The sequence below is a fragment of the Trichoderma aggressivum genome, assembly GCF_033847375.1.
Source record: "Trichoderma aggressivum f. europaeum strain CBS 100526 chromosome Unknown scaffold_054, whole genome shotgun sequence".
Classification (NCBI taxonomy): Eukaryota; Fungi; Ascomycota; class Sordariomycetes; order Hypocreales; family Hypocreaceae; genus Trichoderma; species Trichoderma aggressivum.
Window position 1 is genome coordinate 170,607 of NW_026946420.1, and position 26,546 is coordinate 197,152.

A 26,546-nucleotide genomic window follows, 5' to 3' on the forward strand; every position below is an offset into this window, starting at 1 on the left:
CCAATTCCATGTTTTTATAAGGGGTTGTCATCATAGTAGGTAGCTAATAGTTGCTGTGATGGAATGTGAGATGAGATACCTTGGATATCCGGCTATTTTCAAGGCTAAAGAATGTAGCGGTTAGTACTAACAGTAAATTGGATATCCGGATCAAACACCCAAGGTACATATAGGCAGGTACAAGTCTTGGTCCTTTTCAGTAATAAGGATTGCCTACAGTAGGTGTGCGTGAAAAGCTCATGAGTACAAGGCATTGATCTGTCTCATGATGATTCTCTTTCCTCGGCGTAGATGACCGCAACAGTATCTACATGCAATGGCAATCCACATCGGGCAATCAAACACACCGAGTGCAGATGAAGTCATCGGCGACAGTGACAATGGGGAAGCCCTGTGCTGTGTCAAGTGTGCTGGCCCCACCCTAAACCCCCTGTATTATAGCGGTCTTGGAGCTCCATAATTGCCTCCACGCCCGCTCACATGTGCCGCGCTGCCGAGGCTCACTCAGCCTTTCGTTTGTACCGCACTGGCCACTGCAGCGCAGGACAGGGAGGAGCTTTGGCTCTTGCAACTTCGTTGCGGGCTTCACAGATCGATCCGAGTGCCTGGCGTGGCGATAGCCTCATCCTGGGCTGTTGGAATCGAGCCTCTCCTGCTCTGGGGACACGTCGCAAGAGCAAAGACTCGGCTCAGGGAGCGTCAACATCAAGCTACGTGGCATTGCCGCCATCGCGCTCACAGCAGAGTCACCGTCACACCACTTCGACTCCTTTGCTCTCCCTCGTTCGCCGGGGGGGTTTGGGTGATAACGGGCATATTTTGCGGCTCAGGCTGGCCCGTGTCGGTTGTTCGTGTTTGGAGGAACCGGGACTCGACGTTTGACTACTTAACACCACTCACGGCAGCTGGTCCTCGCGACAGCCCGGCGACACCACACGGCTTGCGTACTCACGACATCAAACCAGCCCGCGACATCGACGACCATCGTTACAATGGCATCGCCATCAGCGCTGGCCCCGCCTCCGAGCGACAAGGCCGTCATGCAGGGCACTGGAGCCGGCTCTTCCGGGCCAGACCCGATCCTGCGGAATGCCTTGCGATACACCATCTCGCCGCGCGAATACGCGGCTCTGCACAAGTACATCCTCTCCAAGTCGCGGGCGCTGCGCCGCGCGGCACCAAGCCCAAGCAGCGTGGACAAGGCGCTGCAGCCGAGGAAGGGAGGCGACGACTACAATGCAAAGGCGGTGCGACACTCGCTGCGCGTCTTCACGGCGACGTGGATTGGCATGAAGGCGTGGGACGCGGTCATGAAGAGGCTTGGGAGCAAGGAGTAAGTTCTGCTTGTTTCGGTGAATGGACTTGATCGTGGTTGTTGCGATGACTGACGAATCTTTGAAATGAAATTAGTCCGAGTGCAGGTGGGCAGAAGAAGCCAATCTACAAATCCCCCGCCTTGAGGCTCTCCCTCTCGCTGTCCAGCATCTTGTTTCTCTACCGGGTGCTCTTCCGCTTCCTCACCCGGCTCCGCGTCCATCTCCTGGATCCTCAAGCAGAGCCTTTCCGGCTGCGCAACCCACGGACGACGGCAACCCTGACGTCGCCGTTTGCGCCGGCCATTGGTGCCTCGCTCGCGGGCCTTGCCCTCGGCGTCTATCCGTCCCAGCAGATGCGTGTCAGCATCGCCATCTACGCCCTGTTCCGGGCCTTGGAGTTTGGCTGGAATGTGTGCGAGAAGGACGGCATGATTTGGGGCATCAAGAATGGGAAGAACCGCGAGCGGCCCTGGTGGTTCGGTAGCTGGATGCTGCAGCCCCTGGCTTTCGGCCAATTGCTCCACGCTGCAGTCTTTGACCCTGATTGCTTCCCTTCTGTACGCTTTTTAATCCCTTCGACCAAGGACCACTTACTAACAGTGTGATAGTCTTTTGGAGATTTTATTTTCAAAAACTCGTCTACTTACCTGCCCCCGCGGCCAGAGAACTATCCCACGACTCTCAAATGGCCCAGTGCGACTGACGTCCTGGCGAATATCGCAGAGATGGCCCGACTCAACTGGCCGTAAGTGAAATTCTCACTGCGAAAATACGTTGACTAGGCTAACCTGGGCTTTCATGCTTCTGTAGACCCAATATTTCTCCCATCTTGTTCCCCAACAAAGAGGTTCTCCCGCCCACGCTGGCTGGCGTCTCACCACTGAGCTCACAGGCTCACCCGCTCATTACCTCCCTCTCCTGCGCAACTCTTCACCCCACAGACCCATCTTGTCTGCGAACCTACCTCACCTTTTGGCTCAACTCCTTCCCGACCATGACGCGTTTCTTCCTCATCTTTACTTCCGCCATGACCATCATCCCCCGGTTCCGCAACCTGTACAACTTCCCATTCGCCACCATCCAGCGCATCATATCGCAGGCTCTGCGCCTCTCCACCTTTGCTACGGGGTCCATCTCGACGGCCTGGGCATCTATTTGCTTCTTCCAGCAGTATCTTCCCCGTCATGTCCTTGCGACGCAGCGTATCTTCTTTGGAGGCTTCCTCGCGGGCATGTGGGCGTGGGTAGAGCGTCGCCACGGCCGCGGCGTGTTCCTGTACTCTGCTCGTGCCAGCGTCGACAGCCTGTGGAAGGTGGGTGTGAAGCGACGCTGGTGGAAGGCCATGAAGGGCGGAGACGTGTGGGTGTTTGTTCTCGCGCTGATGGTGACGGGCGTGGTGTATGAGCGCGACGCAAAGGCCATTCGGGAGGGCCAGTGGCGCAAGGGTGTGAGCTGGCTGCGGGGCGAAGGGTGGAAGGACTGGGCTTTGGAGGAGGATGGGGAAGATGAGGATGAAGAGAAGGACAAGGATGAGTAGGGGCCGTTTCTGAAGATGGGGGTGTTGATGTGTATGATTTGAGGGGACAGGCGGCGGCAATGTGTTTGGCGTTGGGGGGCGGTTTTGAATCGATATGTGCTAATTACCTGGGGGGTTCGGCGGTATTGTACATCAAAGGTCTCATGTAGATGCATGTAGACGGGGCGTTTTATCAATGTATGAGTTTTTTATCCGGAATCTTGAGAAAGCGTATCTGTAAAATGATGTTGGTATTTCATTCTGATGATCGCGAATATTCCTACAATACAAAATCGACAGTGGGCTGTCCCTCAATCCCACATAGCAAAAACGCATGAAAAAGTTGTTTACACAAGTCTCTAGAGACATTACGAGCCAAATCATCCGACTCCCCCCCATTCCCCCGTTCTCTCTCACTCGGCGAGGTGGCTTCTCACATCTTTGCCGGCGGGCTTCGCCCAGTGCGTCTTGACGCCTCCCCAGCTCTCCTCGCTGTAGCCCTCCTGGACCTTCTTGCAGGTGCGCAGTCCCCATTCGGTGACGCCGACCATGAGGCAGCTCTCGAACATGAAGGCGCAGCTGCCGCCGCCGACCTTGACGGGGGCGAGCGCGGCGTTGCGGGCACCCTCGTGGCTGTCGGCGTCCGGGCCGTGGCCGCTCATGACGTTGTGCAGGCTGGCGCCGCCGGGGACGAAGCCGCCGGCGCCGCCCCTCTTGGCGTCGTAGCCGCCGCAGATGAGGCCCATGAACTCGCTCATGGTGTTGCGGTGGTACCAGGGCGGGCGGAAGGTGTCCTCGCCGACGAGCCAGCGCGGGGGGAAGATGACGAAGTCGGCGACGGCGGTTCCCGGCACGCCGGACGGGGCGGACAGGACGGTGAAGATGGACGGGTCCGGGTGGTCGTACGAGATGGTGCCGATGGTGTTGAAGCGGCCCAGGTCGTACTTGTAGGGGTAGTAGTTGCCCTGCCAGCCGACGACGTCAAAGGGCGTGTGAGCCTGGCGCGTGTGGAAGAGCGTGTTGTTGAGCTTGACGGTGACGTCGAACGAGCTGCTGCCCTCGGAGGCCGTGGCGCCAAAGTCCTCGCTGAAATGGGCCACGGGTGCCTGGAAGTCGCGGGCGTTGGCGAGGCCGTTGGAGCCGATGGGGCCCAGCTCGGGGAGGTTGAAGTGGCCCTGATACAGCTCGAGCGCGTAGCCCCTGGCCGGGCCCGACGACAGCTGGACCTGGTATTTGACGCCGCGGGGGATGACGCAGATCTCCATGGGACGCACCAGCAGCCAGCCAAACTCGGTGCGGATGTTGAGGTCGCCCTCCTGCGGCACGACGAGGAGGTCGCCGTCGGCCGAGTAAAAGGCCGAGTTCTCGTCCATGCTCTTGCCGGCGGCGTAGACCAGCATGCCGAGGCCCTGCTTGAGCGTCGGGTCGCCGGCGCCCGCGACGAGCCTCATGCCCGAAACGAAGTCGAGGTCGCGCGCCTCATTGTGGTCGAAGGGATCCCACCGCAGCTGGTTGGGGATGTAGCGCAGCTTGGAGGTGTCGGCGCCCTCCTGTGCGGCGCGAGACTCGGGGGACGGCTGGTAGGGCGGGTGGGCGCACGAGGGCAGGATGCGGTACAGCCATGTCTGCTTGTTCTCGTGGCGGGGGGCTGTGAAGGCGGTTCCGGAGAGCTTTTCTGCGTAGAGGCCGTAGGGGGGCTTCTGGGGGGAGTTTTGGCCGATGGGGAGGGCGCCTTGGATGGCTTCGGATCTGTGGTGAGGTTAGCATTGGGAGGTGTAGAGGTGAGGTTGGGTGTAAGTCGCGGTACTAAGCTGGGGATGGCTCAGGTAGGGGAGAGATTGACGTACTCTAGGTGGTTGTTGAAGCCATTTTGGTATTTGTAGAGCTCCTTTGTGGCAAACTCTGTGACGGGCATGTTGGCGATATTTTTTTTTTTAATATTTGCTTTCAAAGACCTAGGTATCTACAGTTTGTGAAGCGATGTAAAGCGAAGGTGTTTGGAGTCAATCAATTCGCCAATGGAGCTCTAGAAGTAAGTACAAGGAGCAGCTCTAGGTGGTTGTGAATTGAAGAAGTGAAGCTGCATATATATAACGCGACACACGGACCAAAAAAGAAAAAGAAAAAGAAAAGAAAAAGAAAAGAGAAACAACCTGAGCTGCACAAGCACCGCCTCTCCTCTCCGGCCATACAAGGCCAACTCAATTTGCATCTGATGACGCGAACCGAATCGTCTTTGCGTCCAACAAGTGCAAGTTTGGGGCTGATTCCGATTCCGCCCCCGAATCCGACGGTTTCTGTCGGATCATGGAGAGGTGGATGACAAAACTATGTTGACAGTTTTCTACCCAAATTGCGAGCAATACTGTCGGATCTTTGTTGATCCAGCTTGTTCCGTTGAATAGCGGCCTTACCCCGCCGCCCCCACTTGGAGCTCCTTGTCCGGAACGGTTCCGCCGCTGGAGGGCCCCGTAGGAGCTTGTTGAAAGCCGAGTCCAGCCCCGGTGCGGCTTTATTAGGCTGGATCCGGATTTGATAAGTCCTGGAAGCTCGATGCTTCCAGTGGATCACACGGGTGCTGGGACTTGTAATATTTTGATTTGATACTGTTTGGAATTGAGCATACTGTAACTAAAGTGTACTCGTTATCGAGCTTGATACAAGCTGTTGTTCCGAATAATCTGATTCCTATCTTAGCTACGATATTATGTCAATGCTTGATTCCAAATAGAACCCACAAGCCTCCATATGTTTCTGACTGCCTTAGTTCTATGGGATTTGTTGCTATCCTGTGTACATCTTGCTTGATCTCTTCTCCTCTGTTGCAAACAAAATTGAGTGGCCCGCAAGATACATGCAGTGGTTTTGTAGCTTGCACAGACTGCTTCTATGCGAGTTGCTTGATTTCGATTGACTGGTAACTTCAAGTTCTCGGCGCACGTGTGCGGATGACCTTGGGGTATAATTGATCCAGAGGTTTGGATAACTGCGCCACAAAGACTGCCAATATATCCTGCCGTTCTTCAAACATCCACCGCAAAAGGGCAAACCTCTGAGCCAATATATAATCTGTTCGAAAAGTCTGATTTTCGAGGAGAAAGTTCGCGTTTTCTCCTTTCACATGATCCGTATTGGCAAGGTCCTTCTGCAAATCGGTTTTACAACTGTCCCAGTGGGTTGTAAAAGATTCGGCGCGTACCAGTTCTCTTGCTTTGGCACGGAGATTGTCCATCAATCTAGCAAACATCTGTTCTCCAAGACCATTGTCGAAGAAGTCCTCGAAATCCATTTCAATGAGATCTCTGTGATTGACATGCTTGGGCGGGTATGCCGCTTCGAAAGCCGCTCTCGTTGCTGGGTGTATTCCTGCTATCCCACCCACAGGGCCTGGCTGCAGATTTCTGTCTTTAACCATGAGAGACTCTACTGCGCTTATGTACGTCCAAGATTCAAGCATATTTTTCTTAGTTATCAGTGAAGGCTCATTCGTAGTGTGAATGGCGCTGATGATCCTATCTGGAGTAAGCATCAAATCGGTCTCGATGCTGCCTAATTGCTCTCCGGATGGTTCTGGTCCAATTTCCGTGTGTCTTGGTGCATCTTTATGATGGGTATATCGACTCCCTTGGCTTTCCCATCGTTCAATTCTGGCTTTACTGAACGAAGCGCATGATCTCTTAGCTCGCTCGAAGCGCTCTCGACTTCGGACTATAATCAAGGATTGCGCGTGGAGGAGTGAGTACGAATTGATGATTTGATGATGCTCTGCCGACAATTTGCCAATATTTACTCTCCATGCCTCCGTTTCTGGCCATCTTTTCTTCCCTCTCTTTTGCTCCGGCACATGAATGCTGGTGATATCCTTATGAGGCGCTCCTTTTAGCAAAGAATTTTCCGGATATGGAATCTTCAGCTTGTGCAGAAGCTCAGCGAATGGTGACTCCCAACAACGAGATTCATCGCAAAAGATTATGGCAATTTCCGGACTGATTGGAAAGATAATGTGCATGACATCGTCCGTCGTCAACATGGCGAGCTGGAGTCTTCCGTTTTCCTTCTCTTCTGCCCCTAAATAGGACTCTGTATCGCCTTCAAAATCCGCCAGGCCTTCATTAAGAAAGAATTCATGATCATCGGCAGCTCTCCAAATTTGAAGAGAATATCGCTCGATAAGATGGCTATATGTGTGTGCCCAGGCATTCTTATCCGCATCAGTCAGAAGATCCTCGTGACTGGTCTGCAAGAGGTACAGCAAACCCTCAAGCCAAAATTGTGATGGGTCGTCAGATCGACCTTGATTTCGTGCTTTTTCGAACATTTCTTGGAACATAAAGTCATTTTTTCAATAAGGATCAGCTACCTCGTCTCGAAAATACTTGGATAGTTTCCTGGAAAGGTCCATAAACTTGAAGAGGATGTGAATGTCTTTTTCAAGGATGTCGATGTGGTCAAGACCTTTAGTAACGGTGTCTCTTATTTTGCTAAATATTTGGCTTGATTTGCTCTCCAGCTCGCTGAACAGCTCTTCGATGTTTCTAGGGTTGGCGCTGCTCGGAAGATCATAGAGATTGTATTCACCGCATGTCTTGCTGACGCCTGCGACTTGAAATCCCTTACTTGGGAGTTGGAGAACATGTAGCAAACCATCTCTAGTAGATCTATGAGATGATTAGATAGGTTTTGAAGAGAAGTATCAGATATTCTCACTTTTTGCCTGTACTCTCTGAGAAAGCAAAGTGCTTCAAAATGAAGCGGGGTATATAATGCTGGTATTGTAGTCGTGCCATTTGGAGCTAATGATTGAGGAAAGTTTGGCTTCAACGAGAAACATTCTCGCTCTTAATGCTCAATGAGCTTTATATATCAACATTATTGCACGCAGGTGTTAGGAAGAGTCGTATACATGTATACAGTCGTGCATCGGACAATGAGTCATTTGCCGAAGGACGACTCCATCTTCGAGCCTGTGTAACTGCCAAGGTAACTATCCTAAGAGGATGTAATATCAGAAACAAGAGAGTGGTAGCCAAAGGATGTACGTAATTCAATATGATTTGCTGTTCAACACTTCCTAAGGTCTTGTTTGGTGTAGCCCCAGATGCCTCTGGCCAAAAACAAGATCCTCAGCCATAGATGTATCTCCGGAAATATGTCCTGTAGTCGGCCATGCGGTTAAGAGGGTACGGAATCTAGCCCTTACGATAGGTGATTTCGAGGCCACTTTAGGAGACTACGAGACCTTTGTAAATTAGAACGCATCTACCCGAGTTGATGTTGTTTGGGGTCGTGGCCGTTGAGAGCACATTTGCATATCTCAAGACATACCTGAGGCGATGTCGCATAGCCGCTTTGCATCAGGCAATACGTACATGGTATTGTCAAATGACTTCGCGGTTCGCGAGAGGGCGCCAGGAATCTAGGTGTTTCGTTACGTCGTATTTACTACACCACATGCATTGGGGTGCGCATTGCATGAATTCAGCGGCCAATAACACGGATTGGCTGTATCTCCAGTACTAATACCCATCTCTAAGCGTGCCCTCGATTGGTAGACGAGAGCCCTGCTCTTATCCGACGAAACGCAATTGCAGCACGATGCAAAACCATTTAATTTAAAAAGTTTTCTTTTTACAAATTTGAGTCATACATCTTAGCTAGTCGAATCGACAGAAGTGTTTCAAAGTGCCACCGCTGCGTTTGAGGTAAAGTTGCGTGCTGCCTCTTTTTACTTGGCGTCGCAACCTCGACGGCAGCGTCTGTCTAAAGAGGCAGTATGAAGGAAGCAGGTTTGCTCAGTCCCGTTGCAGACATTGCAACATGTTTTATTTTCAGCGCCATTTTTCTCTCCTTGGAAATAACGGGTGGTTTCTGACACTTGTGAAATATGCTTGATGCTCGACTTCACCCTGCAACTTGTGTTGAAATTCACAATGCTGTTCTCTGTATTTCGTATACCCATTCGCATAACCCCACCCCAAACTGACATTCAGCCATAATCCGTACAGCTTGTCCTTTCCAGTTTCCCTTTGGCCGTGAGATTCCGTGCCCTTGACTGTAAAAAGCATTAGATGCTGGGCAATAGATGTTTCTCCGCGTCTTCGAGCTGCCTAACCTACACTGCCCATGAATTTCACTCTCCATGTTCTACACCCGATATCAGATGAGAGCAATTATACAAGACATCACATCGCACAGGCAGAGTGGCTTACCGCATCAGATACTTGTAATAACACTTGATGCATGCCATCATCTTTCGAGCCCGTCCTTCTTTCGTAGGTCGCGACACTTGCTTGGCTGGGTGTTGCCACACATATTAGACAAATCTTCGTTTTCTCATAGCAGTGCTCCGAAATACCTCTTCGAATCCTTTTTGCAGCCTTGTTCATCATTTCAAAATCTTGCGGTGGTTCGGTGGTTCGAAGAGATGCGTGGATGGTGTTACGGGTGCTGCTCTATAGCGACTTGTGTACCTAGTCAATACGTAACACAGAGAGAACAAGCCTCTACTGTGGTTAATTTCTGGCAGCGGAGAATCGGGAGGGGATAATCATTGAAGAATTCAAAAAGAATTCATCGAGATCGAAATATTGAAAGGGTTTTGTTGCGTGAGATTCGAGCCGTTTCAGGGATTAGGGTAGTCGGAGAGGGGTCGCATATGGATTTGCGTGTGCGCGGTATCGGGATGTTAAGTCTTAAGGGAGGAGAGGATAAAAGTAATGACAATGATCGCGTGTATTTCGGGCTTGTAATTGACGAGATTGGAACTTTCGATACTTTCCCAAATTTTCGTAGGTTCGATGAAGATCCGGATTGAGTCGTGTGGTTCGGCGGAGGTCGTCTACGGGCCTTGGCGAAGTGCCTACGCAGTAGTATGGTCAGCGGCATTGCAATGCAGAAGACTACAAGCACCAGCTCTTTAGGGTATCATACAGAATTCGTGGAATAAGAGCGAAAGGGGGGCGTTGATTGATCCATCAACCGGTTTAATGCTTTATTCGTCCCTTCAAGGCATATCCTCATTGAGTCGACAAAGATCGGTGGGCGGCGTATGGGTAATACTCCTGGTCGTGACAAAAAGCGTTCCTCGTGTTTCCCATATTGTTCAACTCGGCGTCTATGACATCGCATTTTCCATCAAAATCTTCAAAACATTCATCGCTAGAATCCATATCGGCGGTCCATTGGATTGTATTCACTCGCATTGCGGTCCGCGGCATCACGTCTCGATGATCGCCAACGTTCACTCATGATTGTCGGTCGGAGGTGAGGCAAGTTCGTGCAAGGGGCTTCAGTCGTATACAACCTGCATTTCCTGAATCCTCGAAACAGTCATATGAGCATTTTGCCCATGTCGCAGGACCGTTGTGGACCGTCTAGGACATCGCCGACCTCCACCGGCGGCAATGAGGCCTGGATTACAGGGTAACTGACACGCGATATCCCTCAGTCAGGCGGGATGGAGGCATCGGGACGAGCATCGTCGGGAAGTTTAGGGACGGCATCTTCAATTATTGTCACAGGTTGGTTTCGAAAATAGGCAAGGGAGGTGGCCCGGGGCCATGACGTTGAAAGACTCGAAAGTTTGGTCAACTTGCAACATTAGTATGTGTGCATATGTCAGGCAAGCATGCGCGCTGGGAAAAACAGTAACAGAAACAAAGAAAAAGCCTTTGGGGTTTTCGTGTCGGCTGTTTCGTCTATCTAATGGCATGATGCATTGAAGTGATTTAGGCGTGCGGTGTATGGAAGCCGGGAGCTTTGCATGGGAGTTGCGAGTGTCGTATTGACTGGGCAGTGGGATTCGTTTGACGGTGGATTCTCAATTTCCGTTCAAGTCACAGTCACCAAGTTCAGACGCAAGGGGATGCCGTGTAGTGCAGGTTATATCATCTTTCGCATCGGTCCAGAGTGCAAGTGAATTGTCCTTGAGGGCTGCATCCTGTGATCAATTGACTCTCGGGAGTCATCACATCGTGTGGGCTGTTTCGTGCTGACGTTTGACGGCAAACACGCGATGCATCGTGCTATGAGGCCCACAGCGGGGCTCGGTGTGCAGGCCGACGGTCCCGCTATAGAACCACCGTCTGTCCTTGGGAAAGAATGTTGAACGCTGAGCGTATGATTTGGACGCCATTCACAGGTGACAGGCCATGCAATGCAGGATGAAAAAGAGCGGGAGATGCAAGGCGCTGCTTCCGGGGGAGGGAGGCCATTTTGGATGAATGTCCTGCGTGTCTTCAGCCGCTGCGGAGTAAATGCTTGCGTCCAAGTTCCCTACATACTGTACGCCGAAACTGTGTCCCCTGACCCCGACAGAGCCAATCACTACCGCGCCTCCCATCTAAACCCAGACAGGTAGTAAATGGCTCGCTGCAACGCAGTCCGGATGCGATTCAGTCGGGCGAGTCGCCGGATGTCATTGGACGGGAGATACGGGATGGAGGGAGTACGTCACTTTTTCGAGACAATGGTCGGGTCAAGTACCGGATACCTGACGTAAAGCGTTGTGGGCGCCGTGGAGCCAAGTACCCGATCCACTCGGAGAGATCGGCCGGTGAGGGGCAGGGGGGGGGGGCGATTTAGTCACATTGGATGGCTGATTGACTTCAATTCGCGATGCCACGGCACTTGCTCATGAGCGCATCCAGAGGCAAATCCCAGGGAAAATCTTCGTGCATCCAGACGAAAAACTGCCCACGGCACTTTGCAACCTCTTCCCCTGGCGCAGGCTCTTTTTTTTCTTCAACCGGTACTCGTTTGCGCAGTGGGTCTGCTTCCCCAGATTCTTTCCCCGGATTTGGGTGGATATTAGTGCATCAGCGCCTGCTAAGCCTAATCGGGTACCACAGGGCCTAGGTCCAGCCATCGCCAGTGGTATCATTGTCACGCGATCCAGTGCTCATTCCCAGTCCGGGAGAAGGAAGTCGTTACCCCGCCCGGGCTGCGTAAGGGGCAGGCAATGGCGATGGGATGCTCACTCACGGAAGCGAGTACCACCGTGCCTGCCTGCCAACCTTTATCAAGCCACTGTTTCCCCTCTCTCCAACCTTCTCCTCTTCTCTCTTCTCTTCATCACATTCCAACACTCTTCATCCATCGTCTTCTATTCATCAACAGGTAAACAGACAGCCCTGATAGTTTCCCTTTGGCATCGTCTGCATCTCCGGCTTACACAGTCAATCCAGCTCCTGATCCAGCCACAAACCAACCGTCGCCATGTCTGAACCTCTCACCAAGGTCGACTCGGCCGTTCAAGGCCTGTCATCATCACCGCCCAAAGAGAAGGGCCATAGGAGATCAAGCTCTAGCGCGGCTGGTGTCATGACCATTGCTGAAATCAGTAAGTTGCCTCGTAGTCTTGCATAGCTGATGGCATCTTCGTTTACTGACACTGCACGACAGATGAAAGCCATGCGCCTCTAGAACTCGCAATAGAGACACAGCAGACAGCGTGGTACGTTTCAATTTACTGAGCAATCAGCATCCAGTCATTGCCATTCATCATCTCACATAAACTGACACCTCTTCCCAACACAGGAAAATAAATCAGCGGCCCAAGGATCTTGACAATGACCAGCTGCTACAGCTTCCCCTCACCAAGCCTCCCATCAAGAGCATAACATTGAAGTTCCCCCATGGCAAAGAGGTCGTGGCTCGCAACCTGAAGGGCCTGACAATAGGTGACGCCCTGTCGGCCATCCACAAGGCGAACAAGAACCGAGTAAGTCTTGGACATGTATTCACAGTTCCCTTTGCAAAGATCTGTCGACTAACGTCATTGGCAGGCCGATGATGAGCTTGATAACCCATATCTCAAGGGCTTCGCATGGGATCAGGGCGAGACCTACTTTGAAGTACATCTCCAGAGCCAGCCGGCGACGGGCTCGTCAAGCGGCGGTGGCGGTGGCAAGAAGAAGAAGAAGAGCAAGGACAATGACGAGTAAATGCCCATCCACCCATCCTTAATGTCTGTTCAATAGTTCCTTCAATTGTTTTTTGTTTGGCTTCGCCTGGTTCGTGCGAGTCGGCGCCCGGGATATTGCAACTAGATGTTGTTGGTCGGGACATGATGACGCGATTGCTGGATGCATCGCTTATGTACTCAATTTGCTTTCACGGAAACGGAGTGTTTTGCACTCTCAATGTATAACTTGACATTCTACTTTTCACGATCTGCCTTCTCCAACTGAAAGCTTGTGCCTCATGTGTCTTGTTCCTGAGCGATTATGATCTGCAGAGGCGGATAAATGTGCGGTCTTGTCAGCTTCCCCTCTTTCTCACGTCGATTGATGCGGGGTTACAGGCGATCGACGGACTTTGTCTATACATGAACGAGTACACAGTAGTTGCACGGCAGCAGCCACATTGACGCCCTTGATGGCACATGTCCAGGGACGGTCCAATCGAGTCGAGGGATGGCGCCTGTTATGATGAATCTGGCGGCAAGCATCTCGAGCCCCCTTTTGTCTGGAATGCATCTGTTTTACCACCACGAGCCACGGTGTTTCTACTTCGAGGGGCTTCTATTGTCGGGACTTGAAAAGCCCGGAGAGTGAGGGACGAGGGGATGTGTGGAGCGTTGCTACGGCCGTGGTTTATCTGGGCTGCACCAATGCAACCAACCACGTTTCATCTCGTATTGTTCTCGGGTATGGTGACTAACAGTATGCACGTATCTGGCATGGCTAAGAGAGAAGAGAAGCCGATGATGCATGTATACATCGACAACCACACAGGGTAACGAAATCACCAAGACAAAGACGAGACTATCGGACAAACTCGACTCTTCATCAACGTGGCGTTCTCTTCCACATGTGCTTATATACATAAACCGGGTCTAAACAATGCACAGTGCATACAGCTTTTGGAGACAATACATGAATAATTAGCTGCTTCTGAAATGTCTAGGTCGCGGCTGGGCGAACGGCGAAACTGGGAACTTGGAGTACTGAATCCTTCGTTCCGTACCAGCCCTAGGTATCTCAGGCACTCCATATCGACACGACTATTAGGGCCGTACCAGTGTTACACAGACGGCGATATAGCCTCTTCTCGGTCATGTCGCGACAACGAGTCAGAACGATGTTGTTCGACTTGGAGGCGTAATCATATAACCAGCTGCAAACATGTTTATACATTATCCAATATATCCGCAAATAGGATATGCAGTCATCCACCTCGTAAAAGACAAGAAATAGCGAAAATGCTACAGCCGTGATGGAAAGGACTCAGCGATGCCAAAGACATGGGCTGGGACCCGGCGACCCGTCGCTGCCTCCGGACGCTCAAGAGCGATAGTGATGGTGGCGATGGTGATGGGACCACACTCTATCGCTCCCAAGTAGCATCTTCTTCGCTAGTCCCACACAGAGCAGTTGGGGGGCTGAGACTTGGTGTATGTAGAACTTCCCTTTCTGCTCTCCATCTTGGCGGCAATTTCGTCGTCAACTACCTGTGACCAATGCCGATGATGCGGCTCCATGGGGGTTAATCTATCGAGACTTGGCTTCCCATGTATCGACTGTGCCGACTGTCATGTTCTCTGGCTTGTTAATGCGAGCGCCTTGGGTTGGTATGGGTATTGGATGAATTTACCCCGTCACTGTACGGGCGACCACTACGATTGGAAAAAAGACCCGGCGGATGGGTTTACTTCTATGTTGTCCTCGGCTGGTTGAGCAGTGTGCTATCAGTCCTGCGTGTTTGGCTCGGGACTGTTGTCCTAGGGAGCATTCGCTTTGTGACACTGCCCGACATGTTGGCCGTGGTCTAAGCGCTTGTCAGCTGCGCTCTGCTATCGAGAATAGTCCTGGCATTCGAAGTGCACGGTAGAAGACAGGTCTCGTCCGGAGATGTTTCTGGATATTGTAGCGTGGCTCCCGGGACGCCGAGGGAGGTGAAATGAGATGCCGGAGGTGGGGCCGGGGGACTAGAGCCGATGCGACTCGAATTGATCTTTTCGGGGGCGGCAACAACAACACGGAGACCGGCCAAGACCTCGCGGTGGAAAAAAAAGAGCGCAGCTGATTTTGTGTTTGTGAGTAGCCAGCCTCATTTCTGGAGGTTATTTGTACATGTAGACACGGCAGCTCAATGTGTTTGGTGCTGAAGGCTGCTCTATGTACAGGTATGTATGGTCGGTATGATTGATGCTAGGGAGATTGATGCTCTTGGACATGCCGCTCCGTGGTGTTGCCTTGTAATATCCCGCCCCCTTCCACTGAGAGCATTGCTAATGACGAGATATGACTCTGACAAGAGTACAAGTAAGCGCTCCCCTTGCTTTATAACGGCAGGGTCTTCAAGCATCCGGGCTGACAATAATTTGTCGACTTGGTTGTATCAAGGTACTCGTACCCGACCACGTGGTACGTCACCACCCGCCCAAGCACCGGGTCACTCACCCAGAACCCACATTCCAATCACTGCATCTCGAAGATTTTGTTCACATTGGATATCAGGAAAAATATTGGTGTATGGGCTTTAATTTCGCGCGCGATTATTGCCCTTTTGAATCTCGAGATGCGTGCTCGTATCAGTCATCGGCGGGTTCCAATAAACTTACCTACCTGTACCTACCTGTAGTAACCTACGAGTACATGTACATGTACCCATTCAAGCAAGCTGAGCGGGTCGCTGGCCCGGGACGCGCAGACTTCTGGCGAGATTCCCGGCCGAAACGTGCCCCTGGGCCTGGAACATGGAAGCAAAAAAACTGCTTACGCAAAGCCAACTGGTTCATACCTAGTTTTTTTTTTTTTGTCTCGGCACATTGTTGTTCCCTGGGGGGCCAAAGAAAAGAAAAGAAATAATAATAATAATAATAAACTAGGGGACGTTGGATGGAAAGAGTACCTAGGTCAAAAAAAAGGGTACATGTAATTGTGGCGAGCTGGGAGACGCAACGCATTTTCCCTAGCTCGGAAGCGGGACGCGCAATGCTTTCGACGGCTTGCAACGTCAGCAAACGCAAAAGGCTTCGACCCTTTTTTTTTTGCCTTGCTCAGGTGGGCAGCGCGCTTGATAAAATGGCGATGGAAAAAACTTTTGTTGGGCGTGGCTTGCTTTACCAGATGATTTTCTTTGGATTCGGATCGGGGCTTCTTTTCTTTCAAGGATTGGCCAAGCTTAAACGTGTACCCTATCCCGTCCATCTACTAGTTATACATATCCATCCCCCCTTGGTGGACCGGGCTGGTGATGCGTCTTATACAACGACGCCTACCTACATATACACATTCCTCCACTTCACCGTTCCCCTCTATTCTTCTGCTTTTCCCTGTTGCACAGCCATGATCAGATTCAGACATGCCGCCTCCGCCTGGCTGTCCTGAAACCCTTGGGATACCAGAGACAGGCCACGCTTCCCCCTCCTCGTATACGCTCGTCAAGCCGCCGCCGCCCCCGTTTCCCGCCTGCTTCTCCTCCTCGCAGCAGCAGGCCAGGAACATCGAGGTCCAGCTGCCGCCCCTGGTCGCGGGGGCTCTAGTTGCCGCGTTTGCCAAGGCCCTGGCCGATGGCTTGAACAATGAGCTGCTAGCCCACTACTATTTCCCAGATCGGAGGGTGAGGGTCAACCTGGATCGAGTGCTGGACCGGCTCTTGTCGGTGTTTGTCAGGCAGCTGTGGGATGAGCTGTTCCGGTTCTACACCGACTCTGATCACGGCTCCGGAAGCCAGCATTCTCGTCAGGTTACTCTGTTGTTCGATGGTCCGATCCGCCAGCTCGTGCTTATACTCAACGGCCCCGAGACGGCCAGATGCATCCTCGATAAGCTCGGCCCGGGATTGTCGAGAAGGCCCCTGACGTGGTCGACCAACACCAAGGGAATCGACTTCCCGCTGGCTCTGCAGCTGCTGTGTGGCTACTGGCATCGCGAGTTTCCCGAACAGTCGCCGGGAGGATCGCCGGATCAGATCGCCCGCGCGCTTCACACGCTTATAACCACCGGGGATGCTGCCAGAGAACTCATCGATGAGATGAAAAAGGTGCTTCTGTCTCCACACTATGTCCAGATTCACTTTGCCGAGTCGGCCATCTGGGATGTTGTGCTGAGAAGACCCGGCCCTCCTCCGCCCGACGGCTTCCACATCGTTCAGCTCAAGTTCGAATGCCAACTGTTCAACCCGCTGGGTGGCTTTGGCGACCTATCCAATACCCGTCTCGCGTCTCTCCCCGTGGTGACAGGCACCGCCGCCGAGCATGTCTGCACAACTGTATCCGAGTACGTCGAGAAGCAGTGGCCGAGAAGCGGACCCGTCGTGTTGAGCTGTCTTCAAGATGCGTTTACCAGCGCGGCATCCTCCCTCCAACAAGGAGACGCATTCTCCGGCATGTCTCTCTGGGACGGCAGCGATGGTAAAGGCGCGCTTTTGCCGAGCTTGAGATTCGTCCACATCGAGACGGAGGGCTCGTGGATCAGGATGAGCCTGAGCGCCAGGCTTCATACCCTCGGCGACGTCTTCCAGCAAATGTCCTGGCTTTGTGCGGCCTTGAGTTCCTCGCCGTTTCCGGGAGTGGTGGCGGAGAGCATGACGGAGGTGTCGAATTGGGTTTACTTGGATGAGAATGTCTACATTGACTGTGGTTTGAACCACATTCCTATTCCTGGGAGCGACACTTTGCAGCACCTGCCGCGTACTGCGATTGCGAGCGGCTTCCCTTTGCATCGAGGATCGGTGGAGGTGTAGTTGGGATATTGCATAGCGTTTTGGTACGCAACTTATGTTGGGAAGCATTGTATATATAAAGGGAGAGCAAGAAATGGTATTCTCTAGATATTAGTTTACAATGATACCCCCTGATTTTTTTTCTTAAAAAAATAAATCATCTCAAGGCTCATATAATCCTCGTGCTCGCTGCCCTGTGAGAAGCTCTGCCTCGCCATCCTCTTTGACCAGGTAGATATCCTCGTGTCTGACACCAAATCTGTTTTCTAGATAGATGCCCGGCTCGTTGGTGAATGTCATTCCCGGCCGGAGCAGCGAAGCAGTGTTCCATTTGTTCAAATACGGAGACTCGTGTGCCTTGATGCCAATGCCGTGACCCAGGCGGTGCGTAAACCCGTATCCATACCCGGCATCTTCAATGACACCACGAGCCGCAATGTCGACGCTGGCAGCCGTGTTGTTAGGCCTCATGGCCTTGGCGGCGGCCGTCTGCGCGTCCAGGACGATGCGCCAGACATTCTCCTTTTCGCCGCGCAAGGGGTCGGAGTGCGTCGTCCTCCGCGGCGGCGCGTCAATCATGAAGCTGCGGCAAATGTCAGACGAGTAGCCGAGGTAGTGCGCGCCGACGTCGATGACGACCATGGTGTCGTACGTCAGCTCCTTGCCGCCGGTGACGAAGCCGCCGTGCGGGAGGGCGCCGTGCTCCTCGAAGAGGACAATGTTGAAGAAGAGGCCGAAGCCGATGGAGAGCATGGTCTGGTCCAGGACGGCGGTGACCTCGTTCTCCGTCAGGCCGGGGACGAGACACGGCCGCATGGCCCGCACGGCGGCCACGGTGCCGGTGTTTACGGCCCGGAGGAGCTCGACCTCGGCGGGCGTCTTGAGCTGCCTGACGAGCTCTGCTTCGGGGCTGAGGCCGACGGTGCGGAAGCCAGCGGCGCCGAGGCCGCGGACGATGTAGTCGCGGATTTCCTCGTCGGCCATGAGCGTCGGGGCCTGTTTGCCGCTGAAGAGCCTCGACTGGAGGAGCGTCGTGTACGGGTTCCAGTGCTCTTCCCAGATGACAATGTCCAGCTCTTCATCACTCGACGGGATGCCCAGCATGCGAACGCGGCCCTCTTCGAAATGCGGCGACAGAAACGCCGTCTTTGCGGAAACGCTGCCGTCGTCGGAGGTCTGCGGCATGATGAGCATGAGGAACGGCCGCTCCTCGGGCTCCCAGGGCTCCCAGTCCTGCTGCGAGATGTTGCCGTAGTACTGGAACGTGTAGCCCGGCTCAAGGACGAAGGCGTCGACGTTGTTGGCGGCGAGGGCCCGCGCGAGACGGTCTCTGCGGAGGAGGAACTCGGCGGGCTGGATGGGCTGGGCGGGATCCAAGAAGGAGAGGTCTGACTTGAAGTTGTCGATGGAGCATTGCTGGACGTGGGCGACGCTGGGGCGGCGATGGTGGGAGGTGCAGAGGGAGAAGGGGGTGTTGTGGGCGTTTTTGAGGAGGAGGAGGGCTGTGAGGAAGAGGATGGTGGAGATGGAGATGCGGAATCGTTTGGAGGATGTAGATCTGCGTTGTGATGGCGATGTTTCTGTCTGTGATAGTTGTGGTGATGTTGTTGTTGGAAGGGAGACGCCCTTTTCATCTTTGATGAAGTGGTAATCCATCATGTCTCATCAGAGTCCTGTCCTCCCAACAGGCACAGAGAGCTGAATCTTACGATAGCAATGTTGTTTGTAAGAGAGTCAAAAGTTTGAACTCAACCTGGACACACGCAGCCAGCTCCCGAGTTGTAGTTGACAATTACCTTACCCAAGCAAGCAAAGCATGCAGAATATCAACGTCTCTGCTGCGACACCGGAGATTTACAGACAAAGATATGTATCAAATCGCATCCGACCTTAAAGATGACCAACTCCAGATAAAGGCATGATCGTCTCGGGGAACTTGTACTCGGTTTGATTCGTCGGCTAATAGGCTGAAAGGTGTTTGTTTGTCTTGAACAAGAACCAGATTAACGTTGTAGGGGCATGACGTATCCCCTGTAGAGCTGTGAATTGATAGGCTGGGCTGAATTCAATGTTGCTTGATGTAGACTCTTGCGTGGGGAGCTTTTCCTAGTTGCTTTTGTTCGTATCGTATCGGACGCGGGAATGGCTGCAATCTGGGATGCTTTGGTTTGGTTTCATCTTGTCCCCCACTTTGGATGTCAGAACAGCTTTCTTTTAGTTGCAAGCCATGGATCGGCCAACTGGATTAGGAAAGCATTCAGATATAACATGGGATTGGCGCTGCAATCTTCTTCCCCACAAGACATGAAGAGAAGGGCTCATGGTTGAGCATGAATAAGAGGCTTGGCCACGCTAATTCTCCTAGCCATCATCACTAGACACGGAGAGTGTCAGTTGGAGAGCGTTATCTGACATCCAAGCACTCGTGTCTTGTGCCGATCTCTTCGTTGATTAACCGGATAGCGTCTCAAGGCCAGTGGCCTGTATGTGCCGCCAAGATAATGTCTGCGAGAGAAGAATACCAAAAAGGAGGAGAGAGGACGGCGCATGTAAATGCAACCCTACATGCAGCCTCCCTCCTCCGCAATCCCTCTTTGTGTAAGTTGTGCTCGCGTGCACACGGATCGACACAAACCTACGTGAAGCTGAAGGATCTCATGTGCCAATATTAATCGACAACTGCCCATCATGACTGCTGGATCAGGGGAGATGGAGGCTCCAAAGCTGGAAAATACATCTCCCGACTCCAAGATTGAAACTGCGGGCGAGCCGGTGGCCGCAGAGATCACTCGAGATGAGGAGCTGCCTGAAAAAAGCAAAGAAGACGTCGACGTTGAAGCGGGGAGCATAGCAGAGTCAGTCAAGGGATACTACAGCAAGCTCTCGGTTTGGTTGATGGTTCTCTTCTCAGGCCTGGCCATTGGATCAGACGGCTAGTAAGTCACAGTCCTTCTTCTCGTGGTATCTACATGTAATAGAAGCTCACTGTCTAATCTCATCTCATCATATGTAGCAATGCCGCCGTCATAGGCAACGTCGAACTTCTTCTCGGCGCCATCTACCCAGATGACCTAACCGACTCCATCTACTCGCGCCTCAGCAACGCCTTTCTCATCGGCATGATCATCGGCATGCTCTTCTTCGGCGTCATCGTCGACCAGCTGGGCCGCAAGACGGGCGCCGTGGCCACCACCATCCTCCTCGTCCTCGGCATCGCAATGTCCACCGCCGCCAACGGCACCTCTCCCAAGGGCCTCTTCTGGATGCTCATCGTCGCCCGAGGCGTTGCCGGCGTCGGGGCCGGAGGCGAGTATCCCGTGTCCGGCGCCGGCGCCGTGGAAGCCACCGACGAGAGCGGCCAGTACCGCAAGCACCGCGGCTTCATGTTTGCCATGCTGGCCGATCTTTCTTCTTCTCTCGGCTATGTCTGGGGCGGGCTGGTTCCTCTCCTTTTGCTGCTCTGCGTTGGCCAGAGGGAGGACAAGTACTACATCGTCTGGCGAACCTCTTTTGCCCTCGGTGCGATCCCTCCGCTGGGCATCTTTTGGTTCCGCATGCGCATGGCCGTTGCTACGGCCTACCGCAAGTCTGCCATGAGAAAGCAGCGGGTGCCGTACTGGCTGGCTCTGAAGCGGTATTACCGGCCTCTCATAGGAGCTGCGGCCAGTTGGTTCCTGTACAATTGGATTTCGATCCCGTTTGGAATCTTCAGCTCAACCATCATCAGCCGTGCCAACGTTGGGCAGAGTCTTGTCAAGAATCTTGGGTGGGGAGTTGTCATCAACTGCTTCTACATCCCGGGCCCCTTTTTGGGCGGTTATCTGTCTGATAAAATCGGCAGACGACAGACGATGGCTCTGGGATTTGCCATGCAGGCAGTACTCGGGTTCATCCTGGGCGGTGCAATTGGCCCTATCCAGACAGTCTTTCCTCTGTTTGTCGTGCTCTACGGTGTTTTCTTGACGCTCGGTGAGGTAGGACCTGGAAGGTATGTATTATCATCAGCCTTGCTATCTTTGCAACTCGCAGTCGACTAACGTTCTCAAAACTCACAGCACCGTCGTCCTGACAGCCTCGGAATGCTTCCCCACGTCCATCCGCGGCCAGATGATGGGCTTCATCAGCGCCTGGTCAAAAGCCGGTGCTGCGATTGGGACCCAAGTATTCACGGCCATCCTCAACAAGTACGCGAGCAACCCGGACAAGGGAAACCAGGTGGCTTTCCTCATCGGATCGGCGTTTGCCGTGCTGGGTGCCCTCGTGGCGTACTTTGTCATCCCTGACGTGTCGCGGCGGCTGGACGACGATGACGCGGCGTGGAAGGTTTACTTGGCTGATCATGGATGGGATGCGACGTGGGGAGATGGAGAGACGATGGATCCTGCGGGAGTGATTTTGGATCGCCAGGCGGATTGAGGGTGTTTTGCTTGAGGCTGGATTTGAGATTCAAGGTCTGGGTTTGAGATATCCCGACACTCTTCGGTAGAACACATAATTCGAAGAATGATTTAGGTTGAATATGTGAATTACTCATGTCTATTATTAAAGAAGGGTATTTAAGAGAAAAAGATTACTGAATATCTATAACTGATAACTGCTGTTTTGAGGAAATGAGGATTCAGTGCACAGGGTCAACTTAGACAATGAGTTGAAACAAAGATGTTACCATTAATACAAAGGCTTAAAGACAAAAGCTCGATAACTGCAAATTCCGTAACGTACAGCGTAATATTGATGCAGAAAAAGTGCTATGTGTTATATGCTCGTAACAGTAAACAAACGCGCAACCCCATTCACCTGCGTCAACCTCTTGTTCACTCTCCGCTCACTTTCATTACCCCCCCCACAAGTAGATTACAAACGGAGAGAAAGGTTAAAGAAAATAAGAGAGGCCAAAACCGAAATCTATATTGATTTTCTCTTTTTTATCTCTGGATAAATTTTGGGGGGTTGCCATATCTAGTTCAACTTTGCTTCGCTCGCTCAACATCTTCCAAACCGCCCCCCTCAAAAACAAAGCCTCACCGTTAACGAAACTCCATGCGGTTGCTTAACTTTGACGAGAAAAATGCCCCCTGAGATTACTCTACGCCACTTGCCTGGGAGAAAACAACGCCCTTTTTGGCCATACCTCGACCCAGACATCGGCTCCAGCGATGAAAACTCATCTGTTCCCACCACTTCTACCGAGAAAAAGATGCGGCAGCCTAAACCAAAAGACGAAAAAAATGCTTTAAAGGAAATGGATAGCTCATATGAAGGCTTCGAGGACTTGTTTGAGATTCCAGAAGTTGTTCCTCAAAAGACCCTCGGCGAAAAGGCCGCCGCCTCAGGCTCGCAAAAGCGCGCCTCGTCAGAGACTCAAGCCAGCAGCCCATATTCCGCTCAATATCCAGTATCTCGTCAAGTCTTTGACCTCGAGAAGAAAGCCCAAGAATTGCAGGAAAAACGCGACTACTTCCAGAACCAGTGCAATGAACTCACCTTGACCCTGGAACGATTAAATAAAGCAACGAAGAAGGAGAGATCTGTCTACCAAGCAAAGTGCACCAGCCTCAAGGCCGCCAACGACGACTTGGCAAAACAGCTCGAGGAAGAAAAAGACAAAGTCGAACAACTCCAATGCGAAAACGAGAGCCTTGTCAAGGACCTCGCCGCCGCGACCGAAAGAAAGGACTTCTTCGCCAAGATGCTCGAGGAAAAGGCCTACGAGTCGTGGATATTCCGCTGCGCCCTCGCCGTCGTGTTTAAATCTACCCCGTCCACTCGAGAGCGCGTCTCGATGCGAAAAGTCATCTGTGACTGTTTCGCTGCCCTCAAGCAGAAATACCAGCAAGACCGCGGTCTCCAGCAGGGAGACCAAGTCCCAGACCAGAACAATAGCAGCCGCGTTTCCGAGGAAGCTGAACCATCTTTGTAGCAAGAAGAAGGCCCATCTCTCTCTGGCGCTGAAGACTTGTATTCGGATTCAGAAGAAACGCCCCTGAGAAAGATAGCAGCGAAGAAGAAGAGATCGCGGGCGACGGGGGAACGGGAGAGCCGAGTTTCGAGCGACGACTCGGAAGAAAAACCCCTGAAAAAGCAAGCACCGCCGAAGAAGAGAGCACGCGTGCCGGAGAAAAAGGACAATCGAGTTTCAAAGGATGACTCGGACGACGACGACCAGCCTCTGTTTAGTGTCCTAAAGAAGAGAGCCAAGAAGCTCAAGATCATGCCGTCTCGCGAGAAGTCGTCATCCTTTGACTGAGGTACTTTCCTTCGTCTTACCTGTTGGATACCAAGCGTTGGTATGCATCTTCACGAGCAGATTGCTGTACCTTGGATGCCAGCAAGGAATGGATCAACTACTTGTTTCGATGATATATAGTGAAAACTGGGTGATACTATAACTGTTTGTTCATAATTCATTATTTCTTAATGGTGAAGCCGAGATGTAACTCGGCATCAAACTATTTTAGCTTGTCTGTGCTGTAAAAGAAAGGGCAAAGGGGGCCAAAAGAAGCTATTTGCCAAGGGCCATCGATCTTTTTGCCGCATCCAGTGTTAAAAAAACAGAACATTGAGTAGAGCGGAAATGAGAAAGGAAAAACCAAACGAAAAGCTCAACCAATTTTGAGAATCAACGCGAGAATCTCGCTAATAAGCTCCGGAACGCCAATAATATCTTCCACGCAGTACCAGCAGAGCCCAAATCTCCCATACCTAGTATACCCGTCCGTCTTGCCAATATAATCTAGTCGTTTATAGTCGATGATTATAGTCGATGATTATAGTCGACGATTACCCCTGGGTGTCGTTCCCTGGTCGTCCGCTTGCCGCGCTCTCGCCCACCTTGACCTCCTCGTCAGGAACTCCAATGCTTACTCCGCCAGCTAAGCTTGTGGTGCTTTGCCTGGCTCGCTCGCGATCTCGACCGTGGCCATAGATGCTCTCTCTCGGGCCCGCGATACTAACGCCGCCGCCCGGCGCAACGCTCGCACTTGCTGTTGTGCTCGCGCTGTCGCTCCTGTTCCTGCTCGCATCACTCGATCGCCTCTCTCGGACGAGCCTCTCCAGTTCTCGGATACGCCTCTTGAGGGTCTCGTTCTCCTTCTTTGCGTTATCTAGTTCCTGTCGATAAAAGGCCGTCTCTTCGTACCGCAAAGTTGCGGGCATTAGGCCGGGGCTCATCTGGTCACCCAGAACGGAGCTACCGGGAGTAGCCACCACGGAGCTCATCATGACGGAGCTAGCAGCGGCAGGGTTCCTCTGCTGATGAAAATACGTCGAGGGATCTATGGAACTGGGTGGCGCGGGCGACCCAGTCTGGCTTCTGCGAGAAGCACTGCTGTTCTGTCGTGAAAGCGATGCGGGATGGGATGTCCGAGCTCGGGCTTCGTACGACGAGGCAAAGTTGGGGAAAGTCTGGGATGTAGAAGACGAGGTTCTATGGTGGCGGCGAGAGGTAGGAATCGAGAATCCGGAGCCGGACAAGAGCGACGACTCGACGATGGGGTCGTGGGAAGAAGTAGCGTTCGACGTCGACGAGGCGTTTGAAACAACCGACGCATTATGGGCGGCCCGAAGCATCGAGAGCTCGCGAGTCAGACGATTTACCTGCCGATGGTCAGTCGATGGTTGCGCCACGGCTGTATCACATCACCATCACGGGCTACATACCACTGCCTCCTGCTCCTTTTCCAGCTGCATGTGAAGCTCAGAAGCCGTCAGCGGCCGCGGGTGCCGCAGAGGTCCCGGGCCTGGCCCGACGGCGGCATCGGCTGAGCCCATGGGCGACTGAGGAGGGGGGAAGCCGGGAGAGGGGAGAGCCTGCGAGGGAACGTGCTGGTTGACGGCGGCCTGGTTGGAAGGCAGGATGTTGACAGACGCAGAGGGCGGCGATGAAGCGGATTGCAGGTTGGCCGACTGACGACGAGAAGCTGTGCCGCTGGCCAGGACGTGAGGCGAGGGGGGCACCGAGTTCAGATCTGGCATCTTTGCTTTTGTAACGGATCGCACCCTTTTTTTTTCCCTTTCTTTTTTCTTCTTCTCTTTCTCTTGTCTTGTTCCCTTATCGCTTCCCTTTTTTGCTCCCACTGTTGGCCGGATCTTTACGCGGTTTTTAATCTCGTTCCACGTTCCCTTTGCGGACGGCGGTGGCTGTTCGGGTTCGGCAGGGCTTCTGTCGGCGCAGAGACAAAAAAAGACGGCAAACGAGATTGAAGATGCGGTGTGTCGTTGAAAGCGTCCGGGCAAGGTTGAGACAAGAGAGACGTGCTCCCCGAGGTCACCAGATTTGTCGATACGGGCCAGGCACCCCCTTCGGTGGGAGGAGCGGCACGATTAGGTGCGGGGTGAGTGGAAATGTGGTGGCCGCGGGCACTAAAAAGTTACCCGACCAGCCCACTGACGGCGGTGCTTTTAGGGGTTCAGGTAGCCCGTGTGTTTGTCTGCATTAACGCTGAGGGGGGACGAGCAGCCTCCATAAGCTGGACAGACACTACTGTACTAAGGTTTCCATGATTGTTCCAGTCGCATTGATGAGAATGAGCTCCGTTGCGGCTTGACGAGTGCGCTCTATCGGTACCAAGTATTCCATGCGTGTAAAGTAGACGGCTGGAAGGCTGCGGTTCTGAAACTGATACGTGGCTCATCTGCTAATACCACCCAACATGCTCTTTAGGTCAGGTAGTATCAATGACATCGAAAGATGACTTGAGCTCTTTGTGCAACCTGTCCTTGTCATTTTGATGTTAGCTCCTTCTTGTACTCACCAAGTCCTCCGTCAATCCCATGTGCGATATTCCTTCTCAAGCTTATCGCAGCCTCGCATCTTATGCAGCATAAAAACCACAGGAGCACATACGCCCACCTGTGGGGTTGTAAACCAGGGGCTCGCGTTCGGTCGAGAAATTGTCTAATAACACCAACTCCTTACCTCGACAACTGAGACACGCATTGCATCGCCGTGCACCCAGACTATCCCATGACGTCTTCTTGTCTCGATTGATAACGATAATAATTGAAACTGGCTGGCACGAGATGAGCCCCATTCTATCAAACCA

General features: G+C 52.7%; 9 protein-coding genes across 9 annotated transcripts; 5 read left to right on the forward strand and 4 right to left on the reverse strand.

Annotated features, from left to right (window-relative positions):
- Positions 1 to 480: 480 nt before the first annotated feature.
- On the forward strand, positions 481 to 2,853 carry Triagg1_9520 (uncharacterized protein; the record flags this gene model as incomplete). Its single annotated transcript, XM_062904487.1, has 5 exons — positions 481 to 840; positions 906 to 1,333; positions 1,411 to 1,873; positions 1,925 to 2,061; positions 2,127 to 2,853. 5 exons carry the CDS (start codon positions 481 to 483, stop codon positions 2,851 to 2,853), a joined length of 2,115 nt encoding a protein of 704 aa, XP_062751557.1.
- A 392-nt stretch (positions 2,854 to 3,245) lies between these two features.
- On the reverse strand, positions 3,246 to 4,747 carry Triagg1_9521 (uncharacterized protein; the record flags this gene model as incomplete). Its single annotated transcript, XM_062904488.1, has 2 exons — positions 3,246 to 4,581; positions 4,680 to 4,747. 2 exons carry the CDS (start codon positions 4,745 to 4,747, stop codon positions 3,246 to 3,248), a joined length of 1,404 nt encoding a protein of 467 aa, XP_062751558.1.
- A 1,008-nt stretch (positions 4,748 to 5,755) lies between these two features.
- On the reverse strand, positions 5,756 to 7,150 carry Triagg1_9522 (uncharacterized protein; the record flags this gene model as incomplete). Its single annotated transcript, XM_062904489.1, has 1 exon — positions 5,756 to 7,150. One exon carries the CDS (start codon positions 7,148 to 7,150, stop codon positions 5,756 to 5,758), a length of 1,395 nt encoding a protein of 464 aa, XP_062751559.1.
- A 4,898-nt stretch (positions 7,151 to 12,048) lies between these two features.
- On the forward strand, positions 12,049 to 12,776 carry Triagg1_9523 (uncharacterized protein; the record flags this gene model as incomplete). Its single annotated transcript, XM_062904490.1, has 4 exons — positions 12,049 to 12,172; positions 12,235 to 12,286; positions 12,370 to 12,553; positions 12,618 to 12,776. The coding sequence occupies 4 exons, from the start codon at positions 12,049 to 12,051 to the stop codon at positions 12,774 to 12,776; spliced, it is 519 nt and encodes a 172-aa protein (XP_062751560.1).
- A 3,364-nt stretch (positions 12,777 to 16,140) lies between these two features.
- Positions 16,141 to 17,523, forward strand: Triagg1_9524 (uncharacterized protein; the record flags this gene model as incomplete). The annotated part of the gene is made up of 1 exon (XM_062904491.1): positions 16,141 to 17,523. One exon carries the CDS (start codon positions 16,141 to 16,143, stop codon positions 17,521 to 17,523), a length of 1,383 nt encoding a protein of 460 aa, XP_062751561.1.
- Positions 17,524 to 17,664: 141 nt separating this feature from the next.
- On the reverse strand, positions 17,665 to 19,161 carry Triagg1_9525 (uncharacterized protein; the record flags this gene model as incomplete). The annotated part of the gene is made up of 1 exon (XM_062904492.1): positions 17,665 to 19,161. The coding sequence occupies one exon, from the start codon at positions 19,159 to 19,161 to the stop codon at positions 17,665 to 17,667; it is 1,497 nt and encodes a 498-aa protein (XP_062751562.1).
- A 1,029-nt stretch (positions 19,162 to 20,190) lies between these two features.
- On the forward strand, positions 20,191 to 21,918 carry Triagg1_9526 (uncharacterized protein; the record flags this gene model as incomplete). Its single annotated transcript, XM_062904493.1, has 3 exons — positions 20,191 to 20,438; positions 20,516 to 21,490; positions 21,558 to 21,918. 3 exons carry the CDS (start codon positions 20,191 to 20,193, stop codon positions 21,916 to 21,918), a joined length of 1,584 nt encoding a protein of 527 aa, XP_062751563.1.
- Positions 21,919 to 22,570: 652 nt separating this feature from the next.
- Triagg1_9527 (uncharacterized protein) lies at positions 22,571 to 23,749 on the forward strand (the record flags this gene model as incomplete). The annotated part of the gene is made up of 2 exons (XM_062904495.1): positions 22,571 to 23,365; positions 23,423 to 23,749. The coding sequence occupies 2 exons, from the start codon at positions 22,571 to 22,573 to the stop codon at positions 23,747 to 23,749; spliced, it is 1,122 nt and encodes a 373-aa protein (XP_062751564.1).
- Positions 23,750 to 24,282: 533 nt separating this feature from the next.
- Positions 24,283 to 25,476, reverse strand: Triagg1_9528 (uncharacterized protein; the record flags this gene model as incomplete). Its single annotated transcript, XM_062904496.1, has 2 exons — positions 24,283 to 25,098; positions 25,162 to 25,476. 2 exons carry the CDS (start codon positions 25,474 to 25,476, stop codon positions 24,283 to 24,285), a joined length of 1,131 nt encoding a protein of 376 aa, XP_062751565.1.
- Between the last annotated feature and the right edge of the window lie 1,070 nt (positions 25,477 to 26,546).